Here is a 24,990-nt window from a genome sequence, read left to right as displayed (position 1 = left end):
TAAAGGGTTAGGAGTTTTAAAAGGTAGGAAGGAAAAAACGAAAGTGCAAAAAACTGAAAAACCCTGAATCTTTAAGGGGATAAAAAAGCTGCCACTAGGTGTCTCCCTGCTTGTCCAGAGCACATTTTCCCCAATATTTTGCACATACTTTGGACTCCTGCTGATCTGGTAGTCCAGTAACAGAAAATGCTAAGGGGGGGGGGGGGTGCAGCCTTATCCAATCGGAGCTAATCTCACACTGAACTGCTATGGGCTGTTTATAGCAGAGTGAGGGAGGAAGTTCTCCCCTGTATGGCTTCGGATGATGTCATGCCTGCTGGGTAACGCCCCCTCCCAGTCTGTGGAGCTCACTGAGACTGAGCACAAAATACATAGCAATATCAAGGTAGAAAACTAACACATAATAAAAATAAAGGCAGGGGGTAGTTTATCGTGAGGGGGTCAGTAAACTGGGAGGATTATAAAATTTAACAAGGAGGTACTCTTTAAATTGTGTATTTATTATATTATTGTATATTATAAATGTGTAAAAATTTTTTCTTTTTTTTTTTGTAAAAGCAAACAAATTCATTAAAGAAACAGGAATACCATTTTAAGCAAGCAAAACTTTATGAATGAATATTCTGCATTTTATATCAATAAACATACAGAGATCTATTAAAAATGATGTCTGTCTGTGTCCTTTAACTACAATTTTGTCAGGCTATTTAGATCTGGTCGTGGAAATACATTTCTAGTGCACAGAAACGAATAATAGAGTACATTTTTCTCACAGGGTGGATACCACTTACGCTCTCTGTCAGAATCTGTTTCTATGACTGTAAGAACGCTGCTCAGAGATCCAGTACCCAGGTTGTCTGGAGAAATGATACCATGTTACAGGTATGCTTTGTATTTGTTCTATATTCTGTCCATGCTTTGTTTTAGACAGTTTTCATTCTTGTTAAGATAATGAATACTTAGAATCTAGGATTGCTTTTTCCTTGGTGCATTTTGTTACAGTGAGCATATAAAACTTGTGTGGCAATGGCAAATTTATCGAAGGCATTGTCCTCCCATATACCTAAATCCTTAATAGATTATAGAGGTGTTCGTTCACTTCTTCATTCATGGCCTCAAATATCTGATTGATGACCAGTAGCAGACAGCTTCATACAATGTTTAGTAGCCTTGTTGGGTTACTGCAGCTCAGTTTCCCATGAAGTAAATGTATGCTGAGCTGCAGTAACCCAGAATGGCCACTACACTTTATAAGGAGACATTTGCTTACCGCTCTCTTCCCTGTAGTGTATTCACCATGGAATTGCCAACAGCTGTCAGACCTCATTGATCAGATATTGAATACCTATCCTGAGGACCCCTTTAATCATATTCTATAAGTAAGAGTACTGCCACCACAAAGAAAATATATGGCAGGATACAGCTTTAGTTTCTATAGCTAGCTGGACCTGCAGAGATCAGCTGGTTGTTGTGGTCACTTCAATAAAAAAAGATTGAGACAGGGCATCCCCTTTAATGCATCTTGATGTGCAGTAGTAACATTCCATATCTCTGGTATTTTTGTGACCTTATATGGTGCACTGCAGAGTTCTGCCATCTCAGAATCTTATATTTTAACCTGTCTAGTCCTATTGTTTACCCAGATATGAAGGGAACCAAAAGTATCTAGAGGCATTGTTTTCTTTTTCTACCATAGAAATAAAACTTTTCAGGGATGTGGACATGCAGTTCCGGGCGCCGGGGAGTTGAATTTTTCAGGCCCTTAGCCCTGCTTCGGGCAAGCAAAGCCGGACCTGAAAGACTTCGACAAGCACGGTGGCGATCACAGGGGAGTATGGAGCGGGCTTCTGATTCCTGCCCGCTCCATACTCTGCAGCCTTTTTCAGTAGCTGGGGGGCCGCCCCTAATAGCCAGCATGCGGAGATCCCGATCGCGGTTGGCTATTAACCCTTTAGTTCGCCGCTGTTAAAGCGGACAGCGGCGCCTAAAGGGACATGTGAATCAGCGTGCAGCGTGATCACGGTGGGGATGTTCCACTATAGAGGTATCCGGAGGGCTTACCTCTGATTCCCTGATGTCATTGATAGAGCCTGGCTTGACTAGGCTCTATCAATGGATCGCAGGGCACGCAGATCAATGGAGTTCAATAGAACTCTATTGATCTGTATGAGGAATCTAGTGATTCCTCCTAAAAGTCCCCTAAGGGACTAATAAAGTGTGAAAAAAATGTTTAATAAAAGTTTAAAAGATACACATTAACTCCTTCCATACTAAAAGTTCAAATCACGCCTTTTCCTATATACATAATAAAAATAAACATATTTTTGGTATCGCTCGTGCGTAATTGTACGAACTATTAAAATATAACATTATGTATCCCGTACAGTAAATGACATAAATGTAAATAAAAATACCAAACCACAGAATTGCAATTTTTATAATATCCCAGGAAAAAAAGTTAAAAGCTATTAAAAAGTCAGATCAATACCAAAATGGTACCGATATGGTATGCAAAAAAAATTTTTTTTAAAAAGCTACAGGGGTGAGAAAATTGCAATAAAAAAAAATCAAAAAAATGCTGATTTTTTTATTTGTAAAATATGACAAACTATACAAAACTGGTATTGCTGTAATCAGGCCAGTCTAAAGTATCAAAATAACATGTTAGCTCAACCACAAGGTAAATGACATAGAAAAGAAAACCACCAAATCTGCAAAATTATCTTTTACTGTTTCAATTTCACTTCACTAATATTTTTGTTTTTGTTTTGGAGAGTATGTTATGGAAAAATTATCATTATAGCAGTTAGTTATGGCTATAATAGGGCAAGGAGGAAAAAACGAGAGTGTAAAGCGAAAATGGGCCAGGACAAGTGGATCGTCATGAAGGACAAGTAGATTTTGCTCCGTTTTAGTCCCGTGGACCAGTAGTTTTTTTATAAAATTTCCACACCCCTGCTTTTTGTATTCAAGGCTTTAAAAATCACCCATACCAAAGTGTATACAAACTCCTGCTCTAGCTCTAACTGTATGTGGTGATCTCCACTGCAGTAGGCCAATGCTACTGCTGTCCTGAGTTGCTCCCAGCCCCTTCCTTGGTGCTGTGAGTTAGCCATCATTGCTGCGTGAAATTAGTTATGCTATAGGTTCTCCATGTTTTGCTGTCTCAGCAGGTTTGTAATGAATGTTATTTGTATGGCTTGCAGTACTGATATAACTTACCACGATGTAGCACTGTAAATGGTCTATGGTGTTGACTATCTTTTACAGCTTGAATAGAGATGGACCAGTATTATATAGTACCTGTAAATGGCCTCTGTCATTAGGAAAAACTTGTGACTTGTCCTAGCGCCATGTCAAAAGTTTGGATTGAAGAAATGAAACTCCATAGGGTAATACTTATAGTACTCGGTGTGAGAGAACGATTAGATGACTGCTCACCCTGGGAGGTTGTGTAAGACCATACACAGCAATGTTGAAAATACAATAGACAACAGGTCGTCTGCTGCCCTCCGGTGAATAACAGGTGAATGGAAAGGACTGGCTTCAATTAAGAGAAGTGTCTCACACGGCGCTGACCGTACAGGCATGCGCAGCGAAACGCATTGCATCTTGGTTATTAAAGTCCACTTTTATCCTCCTTATCGTGTCCTGGTCGGTCAGCTCTGTGTGAGACGGTTCTCTTCATTGAAGTCTGCTCTTTCCATTCAAAAGTTTGGATTGACAGGAGTCTACGTGTTCAGACTTTTGACATGTTGCTAGGAATTTTTACTAGCCAGTTTTTTCTAATGACAGTGGCCATTTACATTTTTGTCTCCAGTTGTTTGAACAGTTATGATATATAAGATCTATTTCTCTTTGTATCCTTTGTTCTCCCCTGATGAATTTAATGTTACAGCTAAAAGAACTGCGTAGGAAGTAAAGGGTATTATGGGAGACATCAGAGAGGTTGTGTGAGGACAGCCCCTCTAAGGGTGCTAAAACCACTTGCTAAGAATATTGAGTCAGGGCATTAGATTAAGGAAAGCTATCACCCACCCTGCCCATTAAAGGGGTACTACCCCTAGACATCTTATTCCCTATCCAACAGACCCCTCGCGATCTTATGCCCTGCACCCGGTTCTAGCAGTGGTGGTCAGGGCATCACACCAAGCCCCCTCTATTCATGTCTATTGGAAGAGGCATGACGTCTGTGGTCGCTCGTCACGACCAGGGCCGCACAAACCCAGCATTCTGAAGAAAACAGATCAGAATGCCGGGATTCAGCCAGAACTTCGACTAACAGAAGTAGATACATAACTTTTTATTTTTATTTATTTATTTTTTTTTTACATGTTAATAGGTGTTAGTATACACTTTAGTACGGGTAATTTTCATTGTTTTATAGGCATTTTTGAGTCTATTTGCCTGGAGGTGGTATTTTTCTAGTGTGTTAGCTGACACACATGTCTGCTGGTTTGATTCACCATGCAGATAGTTTGGTAATTTAACTGACCTGTTCTCACCATAGGATGTCAGAAGACACTTTATAGTAGTCCCATTATGAGATGTTTAGGAGAAAGTTTCTTAGGTTTTTATTTTTATTTTATTGTGGTATTGTTCTGTTTTGGGATGAAAAAAATGGAGAGGCATATTTACTACTGAAAATGCACTAGAAGTCTGTGCCAAAATCTATTGCACATTCTTTGTGCCACCAATATTATATGTTTTAACCACTTTATTCACTCCCATTATTTAAATTTGGTTCATGTCCATCTGTCTCACTCCCTGAATTGTGAAAATATTAACCCACATATCTCAGCAATGGAAGGACATATCAAGAAACAGCCTCTTTGATAAATCTGGAACGTTTATAGACTGTCTAGCCTAAGTTTACACTATCCAAGTAATAGACACTTTTAGTAATGGGAGTTGTGTTTTTGTAAATTGTACACTGTCCACAGTGTTTGGGATAACTTGCTATGCACGTTAGACATATATAAAGGAGCATTAATGTTTTTTTTTTTTTTTTATAGTGCTTTAGAATCCATACAGAATGCAAGGCATGTACATTCCCCATACTGGAAGTGTTTTTTGCATGATGGTAATTATTTAATTTTTTTGTTATAGTTCTTAGCTTACCTCTTGTTTTTCATTTTTATTTTTTTTATATATATATATATATATATATATATATATATATATATATATATATATATATATATATACATCTCTCTCTTAATGGATATTGCAAAAAATACTTCATATCTTGTCTGAAATAATTGAATGTTATACTGAGGGGTTTCTGAATTATCTTTTATGTAAATACCAGTGCTGTTTGACAGCTAGTCATGATAGTTATTACTGTATCCATAAGGATTGTTATCCAGTTTTCCAGACACTATGCATGGCATAGACCTCTGCATTTGCTTTGTTAGGCAGAGTTACATCTAAAGCTCCTTTCACACTAGTGAGTATTCATCCATTATTAAACATCCGTTTTATGTGTAAAAACGGATGTATAATAACAGGTGCTAACGACTGAATAATGTCCGTCAAAATAACGGCACATTCATGCGTTAAGACCCATTATAACAACCGTCATGTACCTTTATTGTATGACCATTTTAACACCTCTGCCTACAGACTCCCACAGCCAGGACTACTACTACTCCCATCATGGTACAGACTTGTTCCCTGGCTGGGGAGGCTACATTTGTGTTTGTGCTACTACCCCCATCATGGAACATACTCTGTAGTACAGGGGCTGAGGGAATGATCGCATAGGATCTCACTTATGAGACCCGATGTGATTAGAAGTTATTACACGGGAGCCGGCAGCATGCTGCGCTCCCCTGAGATGTACAATGTATTTAGCTTTCATTTTTTAATTCCCCGGCGGGGTTTTTAAACTTCAGTGCGTCCCCTTAAGTATGTTAATTTTATTGGCCCCATGTAGGGCTGGGCGGTATACCGGTTCATACCGAATACCGACATTTTTGTGCTGCACGATATGAATTTTAACCCATACCGCAATACCGGTTTGGCCCCTCCCCCTCGGGTCATACTGCCCAGTCCTACCCCCATGTGTACGATTCCCCACCACCCTGCCTGCTGCCCAGGCATCTTCTCATCTTCTAGCGCTGTCACAGCTGTATATAGATGCCCTGCAGGGGTCAGACATGTATCCATATGTCTGGCTCCCACAGCACTTCTATAATCAAATGCCTTGGCAGCCCTATGAATGAAAAGTATTCTATTAGCAGCGCATCGGGCCAGCCAGATGCGCTGCTGTTAGAATACTTTTCATTCATAGCGCTGTAGAAGCGCTGTGGGGGCCAGACATATAGCGTTATCTGTCTCCCTCAGCGCTTCTATGTATATATGCTGCCGCAGTACTGTGAAAGAAAAGTATTCTTTCAGCAGCGCATCAGGCCAGCCGGCTTCCCGGCCCGATGCGCTGCTAATAGAATACTTTTCATTCATAGCGCTTCTGGGAGCATATGATAGCGCTGCGGGGGGAATGTACATACACATACGCTGCGGAGGACAATACCTATATAAATGCGCTGCGGGAGGCAAGACTTATATAGCACAGCAGGCGATTCTATATATTTTTCCCCACCGCAGCGCTTCTATTTGAAAACCCCACGGAGAGCCCTGAATAGCTCCTCAGTACTGGCCATTCAGGGCTCCCAGCGGGGAATTTAAAAATGAAAATAAAATCGTACATCGCAGGGGAGTGGAGCATGCCGCCCGCTCCCCTGTTTAATAACTTCTAATCACATTGGGTCTCAGAAGTGAGACCCGGTGCCATCAATCCCTCAGCCCTGGTACTACAACCCCCATCATGGACCAGAGTCTGTTCCATGATGGGGTTTGTAGAACAAACACTAATGTGTAGCCTCCCCAGCCACCGGCAGACTCCCGTAGCCGGGGAATTACTACGCCCATCATGGAAACAAGTCTGTTCCATGATGGGAGTAGTAGTAGTCCCTCAGCACTGCATTAGTCTGCTGATGTCACCTCTTCTGAGCATGCTCAGAAGTAATAACGGATATTGTAAACCAGGTGCAAACGGATGACATAAAGGCTCATTCGTTTGCCGTAGACTCCAATATTAAAAATAATGGCCATTAATTTACCCGTTTCTTGTGACAGAAGAAAAATTTGTGCATGTGCCGTTTTTTCTTCCGTCACAAATAACGTCCGTTATTCATGATGGGCTATAACGGGTCATAACCGATAATCAAAAAATCCCATAGACTTTAATGGGATTTTGTAACTGCCATTTAACATCCGTTTTTAAGGCTTTTCTAATGGAAGTTTATAACTGGTCTTTTAACGGAGCAACTTTATATTGTGAAAGGTGCGTAATGTGTCATCAGTAAATTACATTTTGTTTAAATTAAGTTTCTATGTTAAACATATCTTGTAAGAATTTGTGTTCATTTGTATTCTAATTTTTCATTTTAACTATTGATATTATAAAATAATTCTCAGCTCTTGCCGTTTCCATTCTGGGCACTAGGCCCAATAATAAGCTGAAACTTTACGTTATGTAGAAAAACTTTTCTGTAGTCTACGACTTATCACAGGCAGGATTATACCGAAAGGTGACCTCAGTATATGGATAATAGAGAATCACAGCATTTACAGTAGTCTATAGAAAGAGCTCACCCAACCTCTTCCTGCACAATGACCTCTACACAAGTTACAGAACGTGCCTAAAATACTCTCCCATTGGATTCAGTAAGACCCCTCCTGCTGTGCCTCAGTGCAATGTATAATCCAGCTTTCACCAACGTGAGCTGAAACCTTGTGAGATCCAGATGAGATGCAAACAACTTGCTGTTCAGAAGAGGAGCGTTTCTAGCACACACTAATAAGCAATATAAAATGCATAGTAAAAAATGTGTGCAAAATGATTTCTCTTTGGTCATTTTATGAACGTATTTCATGTGTAATTGCACCATATCCATTCCGCATGGTTGTACTAAAAAGCATGCACACATCTTTGCATATGTAAAAATGTTTATTTTTTGGCATAAAAGGAGGTGTTTCCTGTGTACTTTTAACCCATAAGGTTTACATGGCTGCATTAGAGCTATATAAAGCCTGCACATTAGGCACAAAGCTGTGAAAATGTAAAAATGTTTGTGCAGACCTCATGACATTGGAGAGGGGGCGGAAAAGAGCACATCATGCTCCTGAAGAAACATGACCCAGCCTTCAGTAGGGCCGCAAGCAGAGTGAGCAAGGTAAAAAATAGATCAAAAGGTATTTTACATAGGAAAGCATGCATATTATTATGCATACAGGTCATAGGTCACATTACTACACTGACTTAAAGCATACCCGTCGGATCACACAATTTTATTTTATTTTTTAAATATATCACTCAGTACCTAATCCTGGCCATGTACATCTAATTTTTATGTGTCTAGCACCTTTATTTTTTTATTAGACTTTTAATTTAGCTCACAAGTCTGAATTCCTCTCAAAGGGATGGGGCTTGGCCTCACTGTGCAGGTCTTCGCCCCCTCCCTCAGTATGCTGTTTGCTCACATCTCCCCTAGCATTAGCAAAACTACAACTCCCAGCTTGTCCTCACTGACAGTAGTGGGACACAAGCTGACAGTGGGAGAAATTTTCCTCCAGCTGTTAGCCCTGCGCTCACAGCTGTCAATCAAGGAAGTGTGTCCATGACATAGGTGATGACGCATGGACACAACAGGACTAGTATGTGTCCAAGCAGGCAGGGGGGCAGTTGTTGGACTGTTTTTTTTTTTCAGAAATACTGAACATTTTCTAATGAAAGCAATTGCAAAAGCTATTGGTTTTGCATGCTTTACAACATATCAAAAGTTTTTATATCTGACAGTCAATTGAAAAAAAAAAAAAAAACAGTTGACATGTCCTAAAGACAAAAGTTTTAATTGGTCGAGGATGAAGTGTTCAGACCCCCCACGATCAGGAAAATGAGCCAGGAAAAGTTTGCTATGCCCCCAGTGATCGAGATAACCTTACAATGCAAGTCTATGGGTTTGTCTTGATCACGCATAGAGAGGAGTGCTCAGTCTCTAAGACATTTCAAAAGGTTTTTTAAGTGACTGGGACAGTTTTTAGATAATTTTAATACCATATAGTGGCTAACAACTGGTACCAGTATTTTATGGGAAGCTTTAACTAAAGTTAAATTCTGTCTCGTACTATATATAAATGTTAATATATAATGTTAATAATTAGAGGGACACTATAAGTTGTGACAAGGCAGCTTATATTTAACCTGATCTATGAAATAGTTACCAGATGGTCCTAGACTGAGGAAACCTTTTAGTTGGAAAAACTTTGAATACAATTTATTTATGCAGTTTTATTACTTGCATAATCATATGTGAACCTTTAACATTTCAAAAATGTAGACCAGTTCCCTCAAAATGTATTGATCTTGGATATAATTATGTTTATTTTTCTTTTTATTTGTAAAGAGCTTTAATAAATGCTTTTGTAATAGTAATAAGCCACTAAAAAGTTTGTTTATTTTTATTCTGGAAAGAAACAAGATTAGTAGAGGAGATAAGCACAAAAGGATTGCCAACGCCTGCGCCTTTAGATGCAGATATATCTGATATGGATGAGTTTCTAGAAAATCACATGAAGAAGATCCTGCACCCGACACCCCCAGTGACAGCCCTTCTGGTAGCTCCTGTAGAGAACACAATGAACATGCCTGCAGGTATGCAGTTAGAAGAAGATGCCGCCAGCCCAGAGCAAGCGATTAATACAATACGGTAAGCTGTTTGAATGTAAATATCTTTAAATACATAAATCAGGCAACAATTACATACATTTCTTTAAAGTATGCAAAGTAGCTCTTATCCTAAAGAAAAAAAGCTTGCTCCTTCAAATCAGGAAAGCTATTTTCTATAGGGGGCGGTACACTTTTAGGCCTTGTGTGGTAGCATAGCATTTTTTTTATATTCTGTTTTTACAATGCTTTAAGAAATGTGCTTTAAATGGACTACCCAGGATAAGAAAGGCATGGCTGCTTTCTAAAAATGTTGCCACACCTGTGGTGTTGCACCTCTGTTCCATTTACTTCAATAGAACTGAACTGCACCACCACACCCAAACTGAGTGGTGCTGTTTCTGGAAGAAAGCATATTTTTCTGTATACCATTTTAATATGTTGATTCTCCTTTTTAGGGTCTTCAATCAAGAACAATTAAATAAAAATCTATTAAACTCTGTGGTTAAAATGCTACCTGCTCTAGAAAAACTTGTTAACAGGAAGGTGAGTTTCTAGTAAAGCTTAGTAAAGAAACGTTGTAATATTAAAGTGTTCTAATTTGTTTATTTATTTTTTAGTAAATTTTTCCATGGAGCAATTATCAGCTGAACAGGCCAAAATCACCCTGTGTAATGTCAGCTGATTGTTTTTTTTTTTTTTTTAATGGTCCGTCATGGTGCCACTCAACTTGTATGGAGCAGGCTCCTGACTCAAGCCTGGGGATCCCCAGCTGATTTTGTTAGCTGAGGGCCGCAGCTAATAGCCGGCATGCAGCAATAGCTGCAGCTGGCTATTAACCCTTTAGATCGTCGCTGACAGCAGCATCTAAAAGGACATTTAAACCATCCCTGGTGGTCTAGTGGGGTGGTTCGCCTGTCTGCAGGCTCTATCAATCGAGCATAGAACACCCAAATCGATAGTTTTTTTTAACTGCATTGATCTGTATGAGGAATCTAATGATTCCTCCTAAAAGTCCCCTAAGGGGACTAATAACGTATAAAATAAAAGTTCAATAAAGGTTTAAAAAGCATACATTAACCCCTTTCATATTAAAAGTTTAAATCATCCCCCTTTTCCCATTTACCATATAAAATGTATGTAAACATAATTTTAAATAAAATCTTTTTTTTGGTATCGCCGCGTGGCAAATTGTGTATTTTTGATCACTTCATATACCAGAACAAAATGAATGAAAAGTGATCAAAAAGTCCCATCAAAATTAAAAATGGTACTGAAAAGAAAATATACTGATCACGGTGCAAAAAATGAGACCTCATACATCCCCGTATATGGAAAAGTAAAAAAAGTTATAGGGGTCAGAACAGGACAATTTTAACCATACTCATTTTTGTCCAAAAAGTTAAACATTTTTTAACCCTTAAAGGGGTACTCCGCCCCTAGAAATCTTTTCCCCTATCCAAGGATAGGAGATAAGATGTCTGATCGCGGGGGTCCCGCTGCTGTGGACCTCCACAATCTCTCCTGAAGCCCCCCCCGAGTCATCCGCCCCCTCGTGATGTCACGCCCCGCTCCTTAATGCAAGTCTATGGGAGGGGCGTGAGTCATCAGCCACGGAGCAAACTTAGCTCTGTAGAGCTGATGACTCGGGAAGCTGCTGGAGAGATTGCGTGGGTCCCCAACAGCAGATCCTGCAATCAGACATTTTATCCCCTATCCTTGAGTAGGGGATAAGATGTCTAGGGGCAGAGTACCCCTTTAAGGACACAGGTGTTTCATTTTTGCACTTTCATTTTTTCCACCTCACCTTCTAAAAATCATAACTCTAAAATTTTCCACCTACAGACCCCTGTGAGGGCTTGTTTTTTGCTCCATCAATTGTACTTTAATGACTTGTATCATATCACCACAAAATCTACAGGGCTTCCTATTCTATGCAGAGCAATTTTCGGAAAAAGTAAACCTTATGTTCTGGTTATAACGATACCCAAATTATATAGGGTTGATTTTGTTTAACTTCTTTTAAAACATTTATAACTTTTTGTATGAAAATTTGCATGTTTAAAAATGTCCTCTTCTGACCCTATAATTTTTTTATTTTTCCATATACGGAGATGTGTGAGGGCTATTTTTTCTTGCCGTGATCTGTAGTTTTTATTGGTAACGTTTTTATTTTAATGGGACTTTTTGATTGCTTTTTATAAATTTTCTAGGGTATAGGAAGTGACCAAAAATAAGCAATTCAGACTTCTGGTATTTTTTTTTTACATATAAGCCATTGACCGTGTGGTTTAGTTAAAGGGGTATTCCGCCCCTAGACATCTTATCCCCTATCCAAAGGATAGGGGATAAGATGTCTGATCGCCGCGGTCCTGCTGCTGGGGAGCCCTGGGATCCCCGCTGCGGCACCGCGCTATCATTACAGCACAGAGCGAGTTCGCTCTGCACGTAATGATGGGCGGTACAGGGGCCGGAGCATTGTTATGTCACGGCCCCTCCCCTTCCAATACATGTCTATGGGAAGGGGCGTGGCGGTCGTCACGCCCCCTCCCATAGACTTGCATTAAGGGGACGGGCCGTGATGTCACGAGGGGCGGAGCCATGACGTCACGCTGCTCCGTCCCCCGTATCGCCAGTCATTACGCACAGAGCGAACTCTGTGCTGTAATGATAGCGCGGTGCCGCAGCGGGGATCCCAGGGCTCCCCAGCAGCGGGACCGCGGCGATCAGACATCTTATCCCCTATCCTTTGGATGGGGATAAGATGTCTAGGGGCGGAATACCCCTTTAACATTGTTTTTATGGTTCGGACATTTAGGCACGTGGCGATACCACATATCTTTGTTTATGTTTGTTTACATATTTATTTATCTTTTATGGGAAATGGGGGGTGATTTAAACTTTTATTAGGGAAGGGGTTAAATCACATTTATTAACTAATTTTTTTAAAACTTTTTTTGCAATTCTTTTTTAGTTCTACTGGGGTCTTGAAGAACCGATCGGACAGCGTGGAGGGAGGTAAGGGCCTTCCCGCTGTAGCTGCTGGGAGTGTATTTTCGACATTTAAGACACCACAATCAAATTTGATCATGGCGTCTTAAAGGGTTGATGCCGGGCATCGGCCCAATCGCCAGCGTCCGGCATTAGCCGTGGATCCTGGCTGATGATAGCAGCCTGGACCAAATGGATATGAAGCAAGCTCGACTCCTTAAGGGGTTAAAGTAGTAAAATTAAAACAAAACCTATATAAATTGTGTATCACAGTAAATGTATGGACCTATAGAATAAACATAATGCATCATTTGTACCAAAAAGTGTGATGCATAGAAACTGAAGCCCCCAAAATTTAAATGGCATCTTTTTTACAATTTTGTCCCACAAAAAAATTTCATATGAGGTTGATTTTTGCAGGACCAATTGTAGTTTGTAATGACTTCCTTCATTTTTGCATAACACGTGCTCTGAAACTGAAAAAAAAAATGTGTGAGGTGAAATAAAAAAATTCAATTTTACAAACTGGGGGTGGGGGGCTTCTCTTTTACAATGTTCACCATGCAGTCAAACTGACATGTTATCTTGATTCTTTATGTTGGCAAGATTGCAACTAATACTCAACTTGTATAGTCTTTATATGGAAAAGGGAGGTTGATTGATTAAAACTTTTAGTATAAAGGGATTAATGTACACGTGTAAAACCTTTTATTACAATTTTTTTTTTTTTTTTTTTTTTACACCTTTATTAGTTCCCTTAGAGGACGTGTATGAAGAATAATTAGATTCCTTATATATAGGGTGGGCCATTTATATGGATACATCTTAATAAAATGGGAATGGTTGGTGATATTAATTTCCTGTTTGTGGCACATTAGTGGTGGGGTGGTGACCATGGCGGCAATTTTGAAGTCGGCCATTTTGAACCCAACTTTAGTTTTTTCAATAGGAAGAGGGTCATGTGAGACAAACTTATTGGGAATTTCACAAGAAAACCAATGATGTGCTTGGTTTTAACGTAACTTTATTCTTTTGTGAGTTATTTACAAGTTTCTGACCACTTATAAAATGTGTTCAATGTGCTGCCCATTGTGTTGGATTGCAACACCGCAGGAGAAATGCTAGCACAGGCTTCCATTATCAGTAGTTTCAGGTGCTGCACATCTCGTATCTTCACAGCATAGACAATTGCCTTCAGATGACCCCAAAGATAAGTCTAAGGGGGTCAGATCGGGAGACCTTGGGGGCCATTTAACTGGCCCATGATGACCAATCCACTTTCCAGGAAACTGTTCATCTAGGAATGCTCTGACCTGACACCCATAATGTGGTGGTGCACCATCTTGCTGGAAAGAGGGAAACACATCATGTAACAATTTCGCATATCCAGTGGTCTTGAGGTTTCCATTGATGAAGAATGGCCCACTACCTTTTGTACCCAATATACCACACCATACCATCAATTTTTGCATTCCAACAGTCTTGGAGGGATCTATCCAATGTGGGTTAGTGTCAGACCAATAGCAGTGGTTTTGTTTGTTAACTTCACCATTCACATAAAAGTTTGCCTCATCACTGAACAAAATCTTCTGCGTAAACTGAGGATCCTGTTCCAATTTTTGTTTTGCCCATTCTGCAGCACCTGAAACTACGGATACTGGAAGCCTGTGCTAGCATTTCTCCTGCGGTGTTGCTATCCGTGTGTGAAGAATGGGAGAAGAGGGTTGCATTGACAATCCAACACAATGGGCAGCACATTGAACACATTTTATAAGTGGTCAGAAACTTGTAAATAACTCATGAAAGAATTAAGTTACATTAAAACCAAGCACATCATTGTTTTTCTTGTGAATTTCCCAATAAATTTGATGTGTCACATGACCCTCTTCCTATTGAAAAAACAAAAGTTGGATTCAAAATGTCCGACTTCAAAATGGCCACCATGGTCACCATCCATCTTGAAAAGTTTCCCCTCTCACATATAATATTGTGAGCTTGTGGGGATGTAGGGTAGGTAGGGTTGGATTAACCCTTAACTGTCGTGACGCCAGGGTGCGGGTTCTTCCTCTATATACATATATATAGATATATATATACTACCGCCACCCGTCCCAGGAACGATAGAGAGGAATAAAGGATTGTCCACAACCTGAGGTTTAGTAAACTGGAAATAACTTTACTGCAACTTTTATGCAGGTTAACAGTAGTAACAGTCTTTACGGAGGACCGGACTTTAGGTTTCTCACAGTTGGTTGGGACCTTGTAGGGACATAAGCTCTGAGGCTTGCTTTACGCTGTTCCACTGAATTTAGGGTTTGGTTTTAGGTTCAGTAGTCACGTAGAATTAGGATTGAGTTTAGTTGAACTCACGGTTTTGTATTCGGCTGAAGTTAGCAGGCTTCAGGCCTAGATTTGTCTTGAAGGTATGCACGGAGCTTCTCTCTGTCTCTGCTAGTCCGGAACCCAAGAGAGTGATCATTGGATACAGTGCCCTTATATGGCAAGGGGGCAGACTCATAGTTTTTGGTTCCACCAACTGTCAGTCCTTTCACAAAGCATTGTGGTACATCATGTGACCCACTCACGTGACCTGGAAGGTCCTTAAGCTTAACCTAACAGTAGGCTTAGTAGTCATGTGACCAAAGGTCCTGGAAGTACTATACATATCTATTAATTATATAAATGATATACATCAAACACATAAAATGAAAGAAGGAAGAGGTGACAAGGGGTTATCCCATTAGGAGGATCCCACCGGTACGCAGGAACTCTGACTTTGGGGACTTAGCACACAAGGTATGGTACAATGTACGGTACCGGGACACCACACTAATGTGCCACAAACAGGAAGTTAATATTGCCAACCATTCCCATTTTATTAAGTTGTATCCATATAAATGGCCCACCCTCTAGATAAATGCAGTGATCTGTGCTCTATTGGTAGCGCCTTCTCCAGACAGCCCTCTGGCTGCCAGAACAGTGTATACATGTCACTGGTCGTTAAGGGGTTAAATTGTAAATCACAAATAATTATTTATTTTTTAATAATTGTGCAGCCGATAACAGGATAGTATTGTGTGTTGGCAACCCTGAGCCATTACATTGTAACTCTAAGTTGCAGGCTAGGTACCCATGGCTCCAGCACAGAGTTCACATATAACATTTGCTGTCAAAACAGCTCCTCAAAAAAGGTATTTAGAGTGGGAATTAAAAATAAATTTTAAAAACCCATCAAACTCATTGGGGGTCAGATGAGTGAAGATTGCGTCTGGAAGTCTCTTCCTTACCTCTGTGCTGCCAATTGTCTGTCTGTCTTATATAGTTTGCCTCAGACAGACTTTAAAAGCAGAGCACCAAAAATAATGATAAATGCTATGCCACGACATAGCATTGAACAGTGTTTGCAGTAGAAAGATTACTTAAATAGTCCCCTATGGGAACTTACAAAATGTAAATAAAATAAAATATGGTTTATAAATAGGCCCTTACCCAATAAAAATGTAAATGCCCAATTTTTAAAAGTATAAATATGTGAACAAAACAACAAACTTATTTGGGATTTCCTCATGGAGAAATGTCCAAACTATTAAAATATAATGTAATGATCCTGCACAGTGAACGGCGTATCCTAAATAAAATACCAAATAATAAATTTCTGATTTTTGCTCACTTCACTTATAATTTTTTTTTTTTTATCATCAAAAAGTCCAATTAAAAGAAAAATGGTACTGCTAAATTAAAACTACAGATTTTGGCACGAAAATGAGCCCGTATGCAGCTATAGGGGCAGAATAGGACATTTTTAAGCATACTTTCTTAAAAAAATTAGTAAATAAAAAATTTGTAAGATGAAACAAAACCTATATAATTAGTGTAATCGTATTTACCTACAGAATGAAGATAACAGGTCATTTTTACCTTAAATTGCACTGCGTTAAAATGAAACTTCAGAAAGTTGCAATAATGTGATGTCATCACAAATTACAATTAGTCTTGCATAAAGCATAAGCTTGCTCATTCTTTAGGCTGAATCTGCGCCGCAGACATTGCTGTCTACACGGTCCTAGAGCCAACTGATTCATTTGACACTAGCTGCACTCTGTCAACCTAGCCTTATGGCTTTTAAAAGGTGTAAAGGAAAACAATAAATGCACAAAAATCTATTTTGTCTGCATCAAGAAAATGGCTTATCTCAATTTTTTTTGCATATTTTGGGAATTTCAGAACTAATTACTAGGGGCGGCACAATGATTCTTGCAGTTTTCCAGACCATTCCAATAGGAATTGATGCACTTGATGCAACGTGTTGTTACCAGCACTGGATACGTTGTGTTATTTTAATTTTTTTTATTAAAAATTCCAATTTTAAAAATGTCTTACCAAATTAGTAAAAGATAACTGTGGAGCAATTCCTTGAAACAAATCAGTTAATATTTGTGTACAATCTGTGTTCTTTTCATAGACAAGGAACTGTATTACTTTGTCTCCAAATGCTTCTCTTTCTGCTGCAGTTGCAGTACAGCAAGTTTTACATTTGGGTTCAGAAAGGTATGTTTACAGCTTTCAAATGCCGGCTTTATGGCTTACTTTAAGAGCTTTAAATTATGACTAGAACAACTTATTAGTAATATGGTGCCTGTGATGGGTCTATATTGACCTAGACCAATCAATTCAAAAAGAAAAAAAAGTGATACTTACCCACCCCTGGTCCACTGCAGGTCCCACTGCAGCTCCAGATTTTAATTTTCTGCAGGTACCTTGATGCTGATCTCTTCTCTCTGCTGCTGAGAAGAGTGGTCGCTGAGATGAGCTGCCCACGCAGCCAATCACTGGCTGAGACGAGCCATCGCTGCAGCCAGTGATTGACTGAGCAGAAATGTCCTGCTTTTACATCTTGTCTCAGAAACAGGCAAAAGAGATGAGCATCAGCGGACCGGTAGGAGCTGCAGACAAGTATAACTTTTTTTTCTTATTCTCACCAGCCCCTGACTTTATTATACAAATTTTGGGCACACCGGAATACCCCTTTAAGTATGGGGTATTTTAACGTACTTGTTTTAGTACTGAACTGTCTTTAGCAGTACAACTGCTGCATTCAATATGTAACATATGCACGATAAAAAAAAATACTTATTTATGTTAATTAAACTTAAGTAAACTTAATATTACTAAATACTTGTAGAGACTTGAACAGAAGGGATGAGAGCAGGGTGCTGGTGCTCGTTTTCCTGGCTAATAACTAGAGATCGCAGTGGGAATCGGGTGCAACCCGGTGTGATCAAAACTTTTAACGTGTGGGCAGCACATTAAAAGTTTTTACTAATGAAATAAACTACCCAGTTCATTATATGAAAACAGTGACTGAGGTAACAGGCAGGAAGATATAGTTGTTGATGGTGTTGAGGGCCTGGGAGCTGCTAAAGGTGGAAGACCTAATAATTTGTGTCTGCGGTCTTCATTTGGCGCACATTCCGGTAGTTAAAGTACCACTTTTTAGACTGTAAAACATCAAATATAAATAAGAGTTCCAGGTTTTGGTTATACTGAAGGGGGTGGTACAAAATCAGTCCTATATTAATTCTATCATTTATTTCTATTGTGTGCAGAGTACTCTGTATTATTATTGGGGATGTTGATATTGGACCTGCCATAGGAGACGATGGGTAAGTGATCTGTCAAACAGTCATTTTGGCACCCTTTATTGTTTATATATTTTTTCCTTTGGAAAGAGATTTTCAGTTATAAGCGATTATTATTGTGTGCACTGATTTTCAAATCCTCACTTTTTTTCATGATCTGTACTAAAAGGCACAAAGTATACTTTATAAATTAATGTATAACCATAAAAGGTTATTCTGGTGTGTTAAAAAAATAATAGTAATAATGCATAGCAGACTTAAGAGATGAAGGCAGGGGTCTAGAAGCAGAAGAACAGGCCTCCAGCTGGGGGGGGAGCTACTTTTTTTTTTTTTTTTTTTTGCCACAGGACCAGTATTATAGAATTATTCTTGTTTAAAAGCTCCAGAATACCCCTCCAATAATTAATACTTAGAAATGAAGGGCATAAACATTTAAGTTTGCAATTTTTTTCACTCCCCCATTACAGGAAAACTGTGTGCCTTACAATTTCTGGAGACAAAATGTTTGAGAAGTCTCATTCACAGTATCAGACTTTTTTCAAGTGGAAAGAAGTAAGTAACATACTTTCCAATAAACTAGCATTGCATTGACTTTTGTGGGTGTTGTATGTTATATATATACACTTGCATTTTTTTATTTCCAGTGCTTCTTGTGTTATCAGGCTAGGTAACATGTGCTCTGCCTGCAATTTTTTTTATTTCCTGTGATGTCATGTTCACTCTGACTTTCTGTTTATTCCAGTGAACGTGATGTCACATGGTGAAATTTTGGTTAAGGGCATGCTGAAATTCCTCATAAACGTTACCCTGCCCCTAAAGGCAGAGCTCAAATCGGAGTGAAATTTGCAGTAGTAAGGGTGACATATGAGGAGACCAGGGGCTGATAACGACCTTGTGGGTAGCTTGGTGGCTCAGTGGTTAGCACTGTTGTATTGAAGCTCTGGAGTAGAGCCCCGCGCAGGACTTTTTTTTTTTTTTAATCCTGCTTGCTCCCAGTAAATTTCTGACTATAACTGATTGCTCCCACAACATGTCTAATCCTGCCCGCTTCTGTAGACATTCTGGGCTAGATATGGTGGCCATGTGGTTTCTCAATTAAGCAGATCTGTATTCAGAAACCCAGACATTCTTGCCTAGCTTTTCTATGCTCCATATCTGCACTCGGGTATTATAGATAGGTTATGCAGTACAATACATGCCATGGTGTGTGCACAGAGTACTGCTGGAGTCAGACAGTATGTGGTGGCCTCCCATTGTATTATACAGGAGTGAGTACAATATACATGGCATGCCATTTTCTTTGCACAGAGCACTGGTTGGCACTATATGGAATATATTCAAGCTGCCCCAAGGCAGCTGTATAGTCTACCTGTTTCTTGAGCTAACTGAAGTCCTCCTAACCTTTAGGGTGGACCTTAGTGGCGCATGGGCACAGCACTGTCACGACCTATCACCATACCACTGCACCCAGTGCATCTAGATGACGTACACATGCAGTGGGGGGGGGGGGGGGGGGGGGGAGAGAGTCGGCAGGTACATAGCAAGGCGTCCAACACTAGAGGCTGCACCCCACCAACTACTGCTTGATTCCTTTTTGTCTGAGGTCCCTAATGCTTCTGAGAAGGCTGTACAGTAGTCTCAACCTTGCTCGAGAACTACTGGATAGCTACCATCTGTAGTGTGTATGTATTCCAGGACTACAGCTTCTTTCATGTGCATGGTGGGGGTTGTAGTCCTGCAACAGCTAAAAGATGCAGTACTCAGAAAAAATAGTTAATTTGATAATAAAAGTAATTAAAAGAATCTGCAGTGGTTGCAGATACCAGCAGGGATACAATTATTGGAGGAGGGGTGGGGGGCACAACACTTTTATCCTGGGATACCCACCTAACATATTCCAGTCCTATCTACAGTACATGCATGCAGTTTACACATTTTTTATTTTTTATTTTTTTTAAATAAAGAGCCAAAAATACCATTTAAAAATGTGATCAATATAAATATGCCCTTACATAGGAAAAAATACAAACTCCTTGAAGATGTTGTCATGGTTCTGCAAGGCAGCAGTGCGAGCCTGTATGTAAGTCTGCGTCAGAGAGAGGGATGTACTGGGTGGATCTCAGGAGGCAGGAAGAGGAAGTGAAGCATGTAAACATACAGGGCAGAACTGGACTGTACAGTAGTAGGAGAATTGGGGAGATTTATCTAGGAATCTGCTATACAGCTTCATATTTTTTATATGTTCATTTAGGCCCTGGAAAACCTCTAAATATCTGATTACAAATACTTTTTTTTATCATGGCTCTTAAATCTAAAATATAATTTCCTCAAAGGGTACCTCTAAATTTTATTTCATTATTTTACATATGACTCTGCAGCACTGTGCACAATAGTAATTTGTGTAAATTAATTTGAAATTCGTAACCTAAATACTGAAAGGGGATGCCATTCTCCCCACCGCTTTCTGCTGAATATTTCTCTGCATTGTGAGAGAGAGCTTCCCGCTGTCTCCACAGCACCCGACTCCAGCCCGAGACCCAGTGCCATAGAATCACATTACACAAGGTCTTGCTGTGGAGACGGACCACAAATCTTCATCTCCTACTGCATAGTTATTTAAGGCAGGGAGACCGGGGATTTAGGCGCTGAATTTAAAATGCATGTCATCATGAAAAGTGACAATCCTGCACAACAGGAATAAGCACATGATTAGAGGAAAGTTTACCTGAAACACCTTTTACCAGTTGTCTCTTGGGGAAGTTGTTAACACACCTAGACTGTGGATTCATTGTGCTCAGTAAAAGACAGTAGTGTTTGTGGGTTCTAGTCTTATTAGAATGTGTTTGCCTATATTTGTGACTTAAATAACAACCTGATTACCGTATTTATCGGTGTATAACACGCACTTTTAAAACTTAAATTCAAGGCAAAAAGTCTGCCTGCGTTTTATACGCCGATAAATCTTTTTGTCACTGATTTAAAGTGGCCGCAGCAGCATCTGCTTAAGGATTAGCAGCCTGGCCGCAGCCACTTTAAATCAGTGACCAGTGCGCGGCTCCTGCTTTGTTTTTTTTCCTCCCTTTCCCCCCTGCTTTTTATTGTATTGTGTTTTTTTTGTTTTTTTATCTTCCTTACCTAGCCGCTCTCGGCAGGCCAGGTCCAGTGTCGGCTGCGGTCAGCGAAGCAGGATGAGTCACGTCCTCTGCTAGCTCTGCTGCACAATCAGGGACGTCACTCATTCAATGCTGCTGCCTCTGTGACTATTCTAATGGCTGCGGTCGCTGCGGCCACACTGACCAGTGGCGGCTGCAGCGAATGATGAGTGACATCCCTGACGCTGTGCAGCCGGCAGAGGACGCCACTTATCCTGCTTCACTGACCGCAGCCCGCAAGACCCGACTCCGGACCTGGCCTGCCGAGCGCGGCTAGGTAAGAAAGATGGGGGGGGGAAATATATATATATATATATATATATATATATATATATATATAGGATCGACCGATATCGTTTTTTTAGGGCCGATACCGATAATCAGTGCAGGTTAGGGCCGATAGCCGATAACTTATACCGATATTCCGGTATAAGTTATCGGCTATTTAACCCCCTGCGACACCGCTGCAGATCATTGATTTAAAGCGGGCGCTTTAAATAAATGATCTGCAGTGGCTTTTGCGGGGCATAGGCCGCCGCCGCCACCACCCGCTTCTCTCCCCTACCTGCCAGGGTGCTCCGGGCCATCCATCCATCGTTCCTGTAGTGTCCGGGGGCGTTCCGGGTGGAGGGTGGTCCGGTCCGGGCTGTCCTTCTTCTCCGGCAGGCCTCTTCTCCACTCCGGGCAGGCTCCGGCCTAGTACGCTCCATAGACGTCGCTGCGCAGTGACGCCCGTGCGCAGCGACGCACCTGACGTCACGGCGTAGCGGCGTCTATGCAGCGTACTAGGCCGGAGCCTGCCCGGAGTGGAGAAGAAGACCGTGGGAGAAGGACAGCCCGGACCGGACCACCCTCCACCCGGAACGCCCCCGGACACTACATGAAGGAAGGATGGCCTGGACCACCCCCATTACGGGTAAGTTTAATTTTTTTATTCACTCGGAGGGTGGGGGAGGGGCCCGACCGGTATAGCGGTATGGGAAAAAATCCATACCGGTATACTGCCTAGCATCACGGTGGGGGTGCGACGCGACGCAGTGCGGTGGGTCGGAGGTGCGGTGCGGCGGGTCGAGGGGGTGGCGGTCGCGGTGCGGTGGGGGCGGTGCATTATCGGCTTATCGGCAAGATAATTGCCGATACCGATAATGCCCAAAATCGTGATTATCGGCCGATAATATCGGCCATACCGATAATCGGTCGATCCCTAATATATATATCAAAAACAGGGGGGGAAAGAGCATGATGAGACAGTGGGGGCATGATGAGACAGTGGGCGCATTATGAGACAATGGGGGAATAATGAGACAGTGGGGAAATGATGAGAGGGTAAGGGGGGGGATGGGTGTTAATGTGGCACAGGGGCTGATAAAAGGGGAGGAATGATGTGGCACTGGAAGGGGTGGGACCAAACTGAAGTTCAGGCAAAGTCAAAGTTAGAGGGATGATATGGCATTTAGTCTGTCATTTATCTTATATGTATTTTTTTTTTTACTTAAATTTCTCTATTAAAATGGGGGTGCGTGTTATACGCCGATAAATACGGTACATTGTAAGGCAGAAATCCTGTTAATTTCAAAGGGTTTACTTACTGTATCTTGCAACTGTATATAGGCGTAAGTGTTCAATAAAGCTGTTTATTTTTATGTCACCCTGCAGAATTCACATGAAGGTAGCAGCTTCTTCTATGCTCTGTTCCGATTCCTACTTCCACTGGTTTATTCCTTCCAGCCTGACCTTATTATATTGGCTATTGGAAGCAATGGAAGTGTTGATACAAAGGATATTGCTTTGCTTACCAGCCTGCTGCAGGGTCTAGCTGAGGGTGCAGTACTCGCTGTTGTTACGGTAAGATGATACATGATGTAATTTGGTGTCACAGCAGTGCCATGTGATAACACGAACTTCAACATGATCAAACATTCTGTACAAATCACTAAAAGGGATTAAAGGTCATATCTAATGATTCAGTATATGAGAAGTATTGTGTACCTGTTACCAATATTCTGTTAGCTAGCATTATGCACCCAGCTGCCTTCAGTACCTTAGAGCCACACTTATTCACCTCATTGGTGGTTCAGCCTTTACTAGGCCTGTGTTGCTGCTGGAATTCTGCTCTTAATAGAGCCTCTACCAATGGATCATGCCATACATATGTACTACATTGAACAAATGTATTTAGATACATATACCCCTTCCGTAATAAAAATTTTATTGACCTGGACATTAAATGGTGTAAACAAAATACCAGAATTTGAGATTTGTTACATCACATTTCAGATAAAAATAAAATAAAATCAATCAAAAAGTCCCATCTACTTAAACATCCCAAAACGGCTCAATAGTAGCAAAACATAGTAGTAAACAAAATGTTTTAAGTAGTAAAACAAAGTACAATTGGTCATGCAAAAAACAAGCCCACATATGGGTCTGTGATGGAGAAGATATAAAGTAAAATGCAAATCTTTAACAGTTCCTGGATCATTAAGGGGTTAAAGAGATTGGCCAGTCTCTTGCTGTTTCTTTGCACCCTGTTATGTAGATTTGTGAAGCACCATTCACCCAATTTCTGGTCCATACATGCCATCTGGTTAAAGCTCCTCTGCAGAAGATGTCTACCTATAAAGGGGCATGTGACCATTATGTCATTAAGCCTCCTCCATAGGAACACGCCACATGCTAGAAGCTAGTGCAGGTACAGTGGAGGAGGCTGAGTGATGTTGAATGGTCACATGCTCCTTTATAGGGCACCATGTTATGGAGTGCAGAACAGATAGATCAGTGGACGAAGCATCACAGATCTACATAACGGTAGAAGTAAAGAAAAAGAGTAACATACTTTCATCATTCATGTTTTTTGACAAAACAGCATCCCTTTAAGCATCCACCCCTTTTGTTGATAGTAGGCATGTGAGCTGATGTTCTTGAATATTTTGCTCCCTTTGTGAACTCCCTTTATAGAATATTGTGACTTATTTAAACCTACCCCTGTATCAGTTAGTATGGCTTTTTGTCAATCTTACTGATTATTTACACGCGCATGATGCAGATGCATTATTGCATCTATATTATGGATGCAATTCGTAGCCTGATCGTTGGTTGAATGACCCAAACTGAACGAATCATAGATCTTGTATTACACCTGTCTGAAACTAGTCTAATATGTATTTTTTTTTTTTTTTTCCTTTGTTCAATTTCAATAGGAAAAAGAAAAAGAAATCATAGAAGCTTTGTCTAACATCCTGGTAAACTGTGCTTCAATGGTCTTTGGACCTTACAAACCCCCTTCTAAAGAATGTGTACGAAGCTTAACACAAGAGCTTGCGGTCATGCAGGCAAAATGGAGAATGCTGCAATGTCTTGGTATGTTTCTGTACCAGTATTTAATTTTTATGTACAAATATAGAAAAAAATGCTTCACTGATCAAAGGATATCATTTTTTGGATGTGAGCAAAATACATGTGAGGAAAATGTGTTTGC

The 24,990-nt window shown here is 40.5% G+C and overlaps 1 protein-coding gene across 6 annotated transcripts in view; it reads left to right on the top strand.

Annotated features, from left to right (window-relative positions):
- Positions 1–24,990, top strand: part of HDAC10 (histone deacetylase 10) — a 177,485-nt gene that overhangs the window by 149,438 nt on the left and 3,057 nt on the right. For all 6 annotated transcript variants that reach the window (XM_056573747.1, XM_056573752.1, XM_056573749.1 and 3 more), the window contains exons 12-20: positions 776–882; positions 5,016–5,083; positions 9,539–9,773; positions 10,189–10,276; positions 17,184–17,269; positions 18,328–18,384; positions 18,828–18,912; positions 23,169–23,357; positions 24,713–24,872. In XM_056573747.1, coding sequence (XP_056429722.1) covers positions 776–882; positions 5,016–5,083; positions 9,539–9,773; positions 10,189–10,276; positions 17,184–17,269; positions 18,328–18,384; positions 18,828–18,912; positions 23,169–23,357; positions 24,713–24,872 — 1,075 coding nt within the window. The remainder of the gene's footprint in view (positions 1–775; positions 883–5,015; positions 5,084–9,538; positions 9,774–10,188; positions 10,277–17,183; positions 17,270–18,327; positions 18,385–18,827; positions 18,913–23,168; positions 23,358–24,712; positions 24,873–24,990) is intronic.

This window comes from Hyla sarda, chromosome 4 (genome assembly GCF_029499605.1).
Source record: "Hyla sarda isolate aHylSar1 chromosome 4, aHylSar1.hap1, whole genome shotgun sequence".
NCBI classification, from domain to species: Eukaryota; Metazoa; Chordata; class Amphibia; order Anura; family Hylidae; genus Hyla; species Hyla sarda.
The sequence above is the reverse complement of the archived record's forward strand: the minus strand, read 5'-3'. Positions and strand labels throughout refer to the sequence as shown.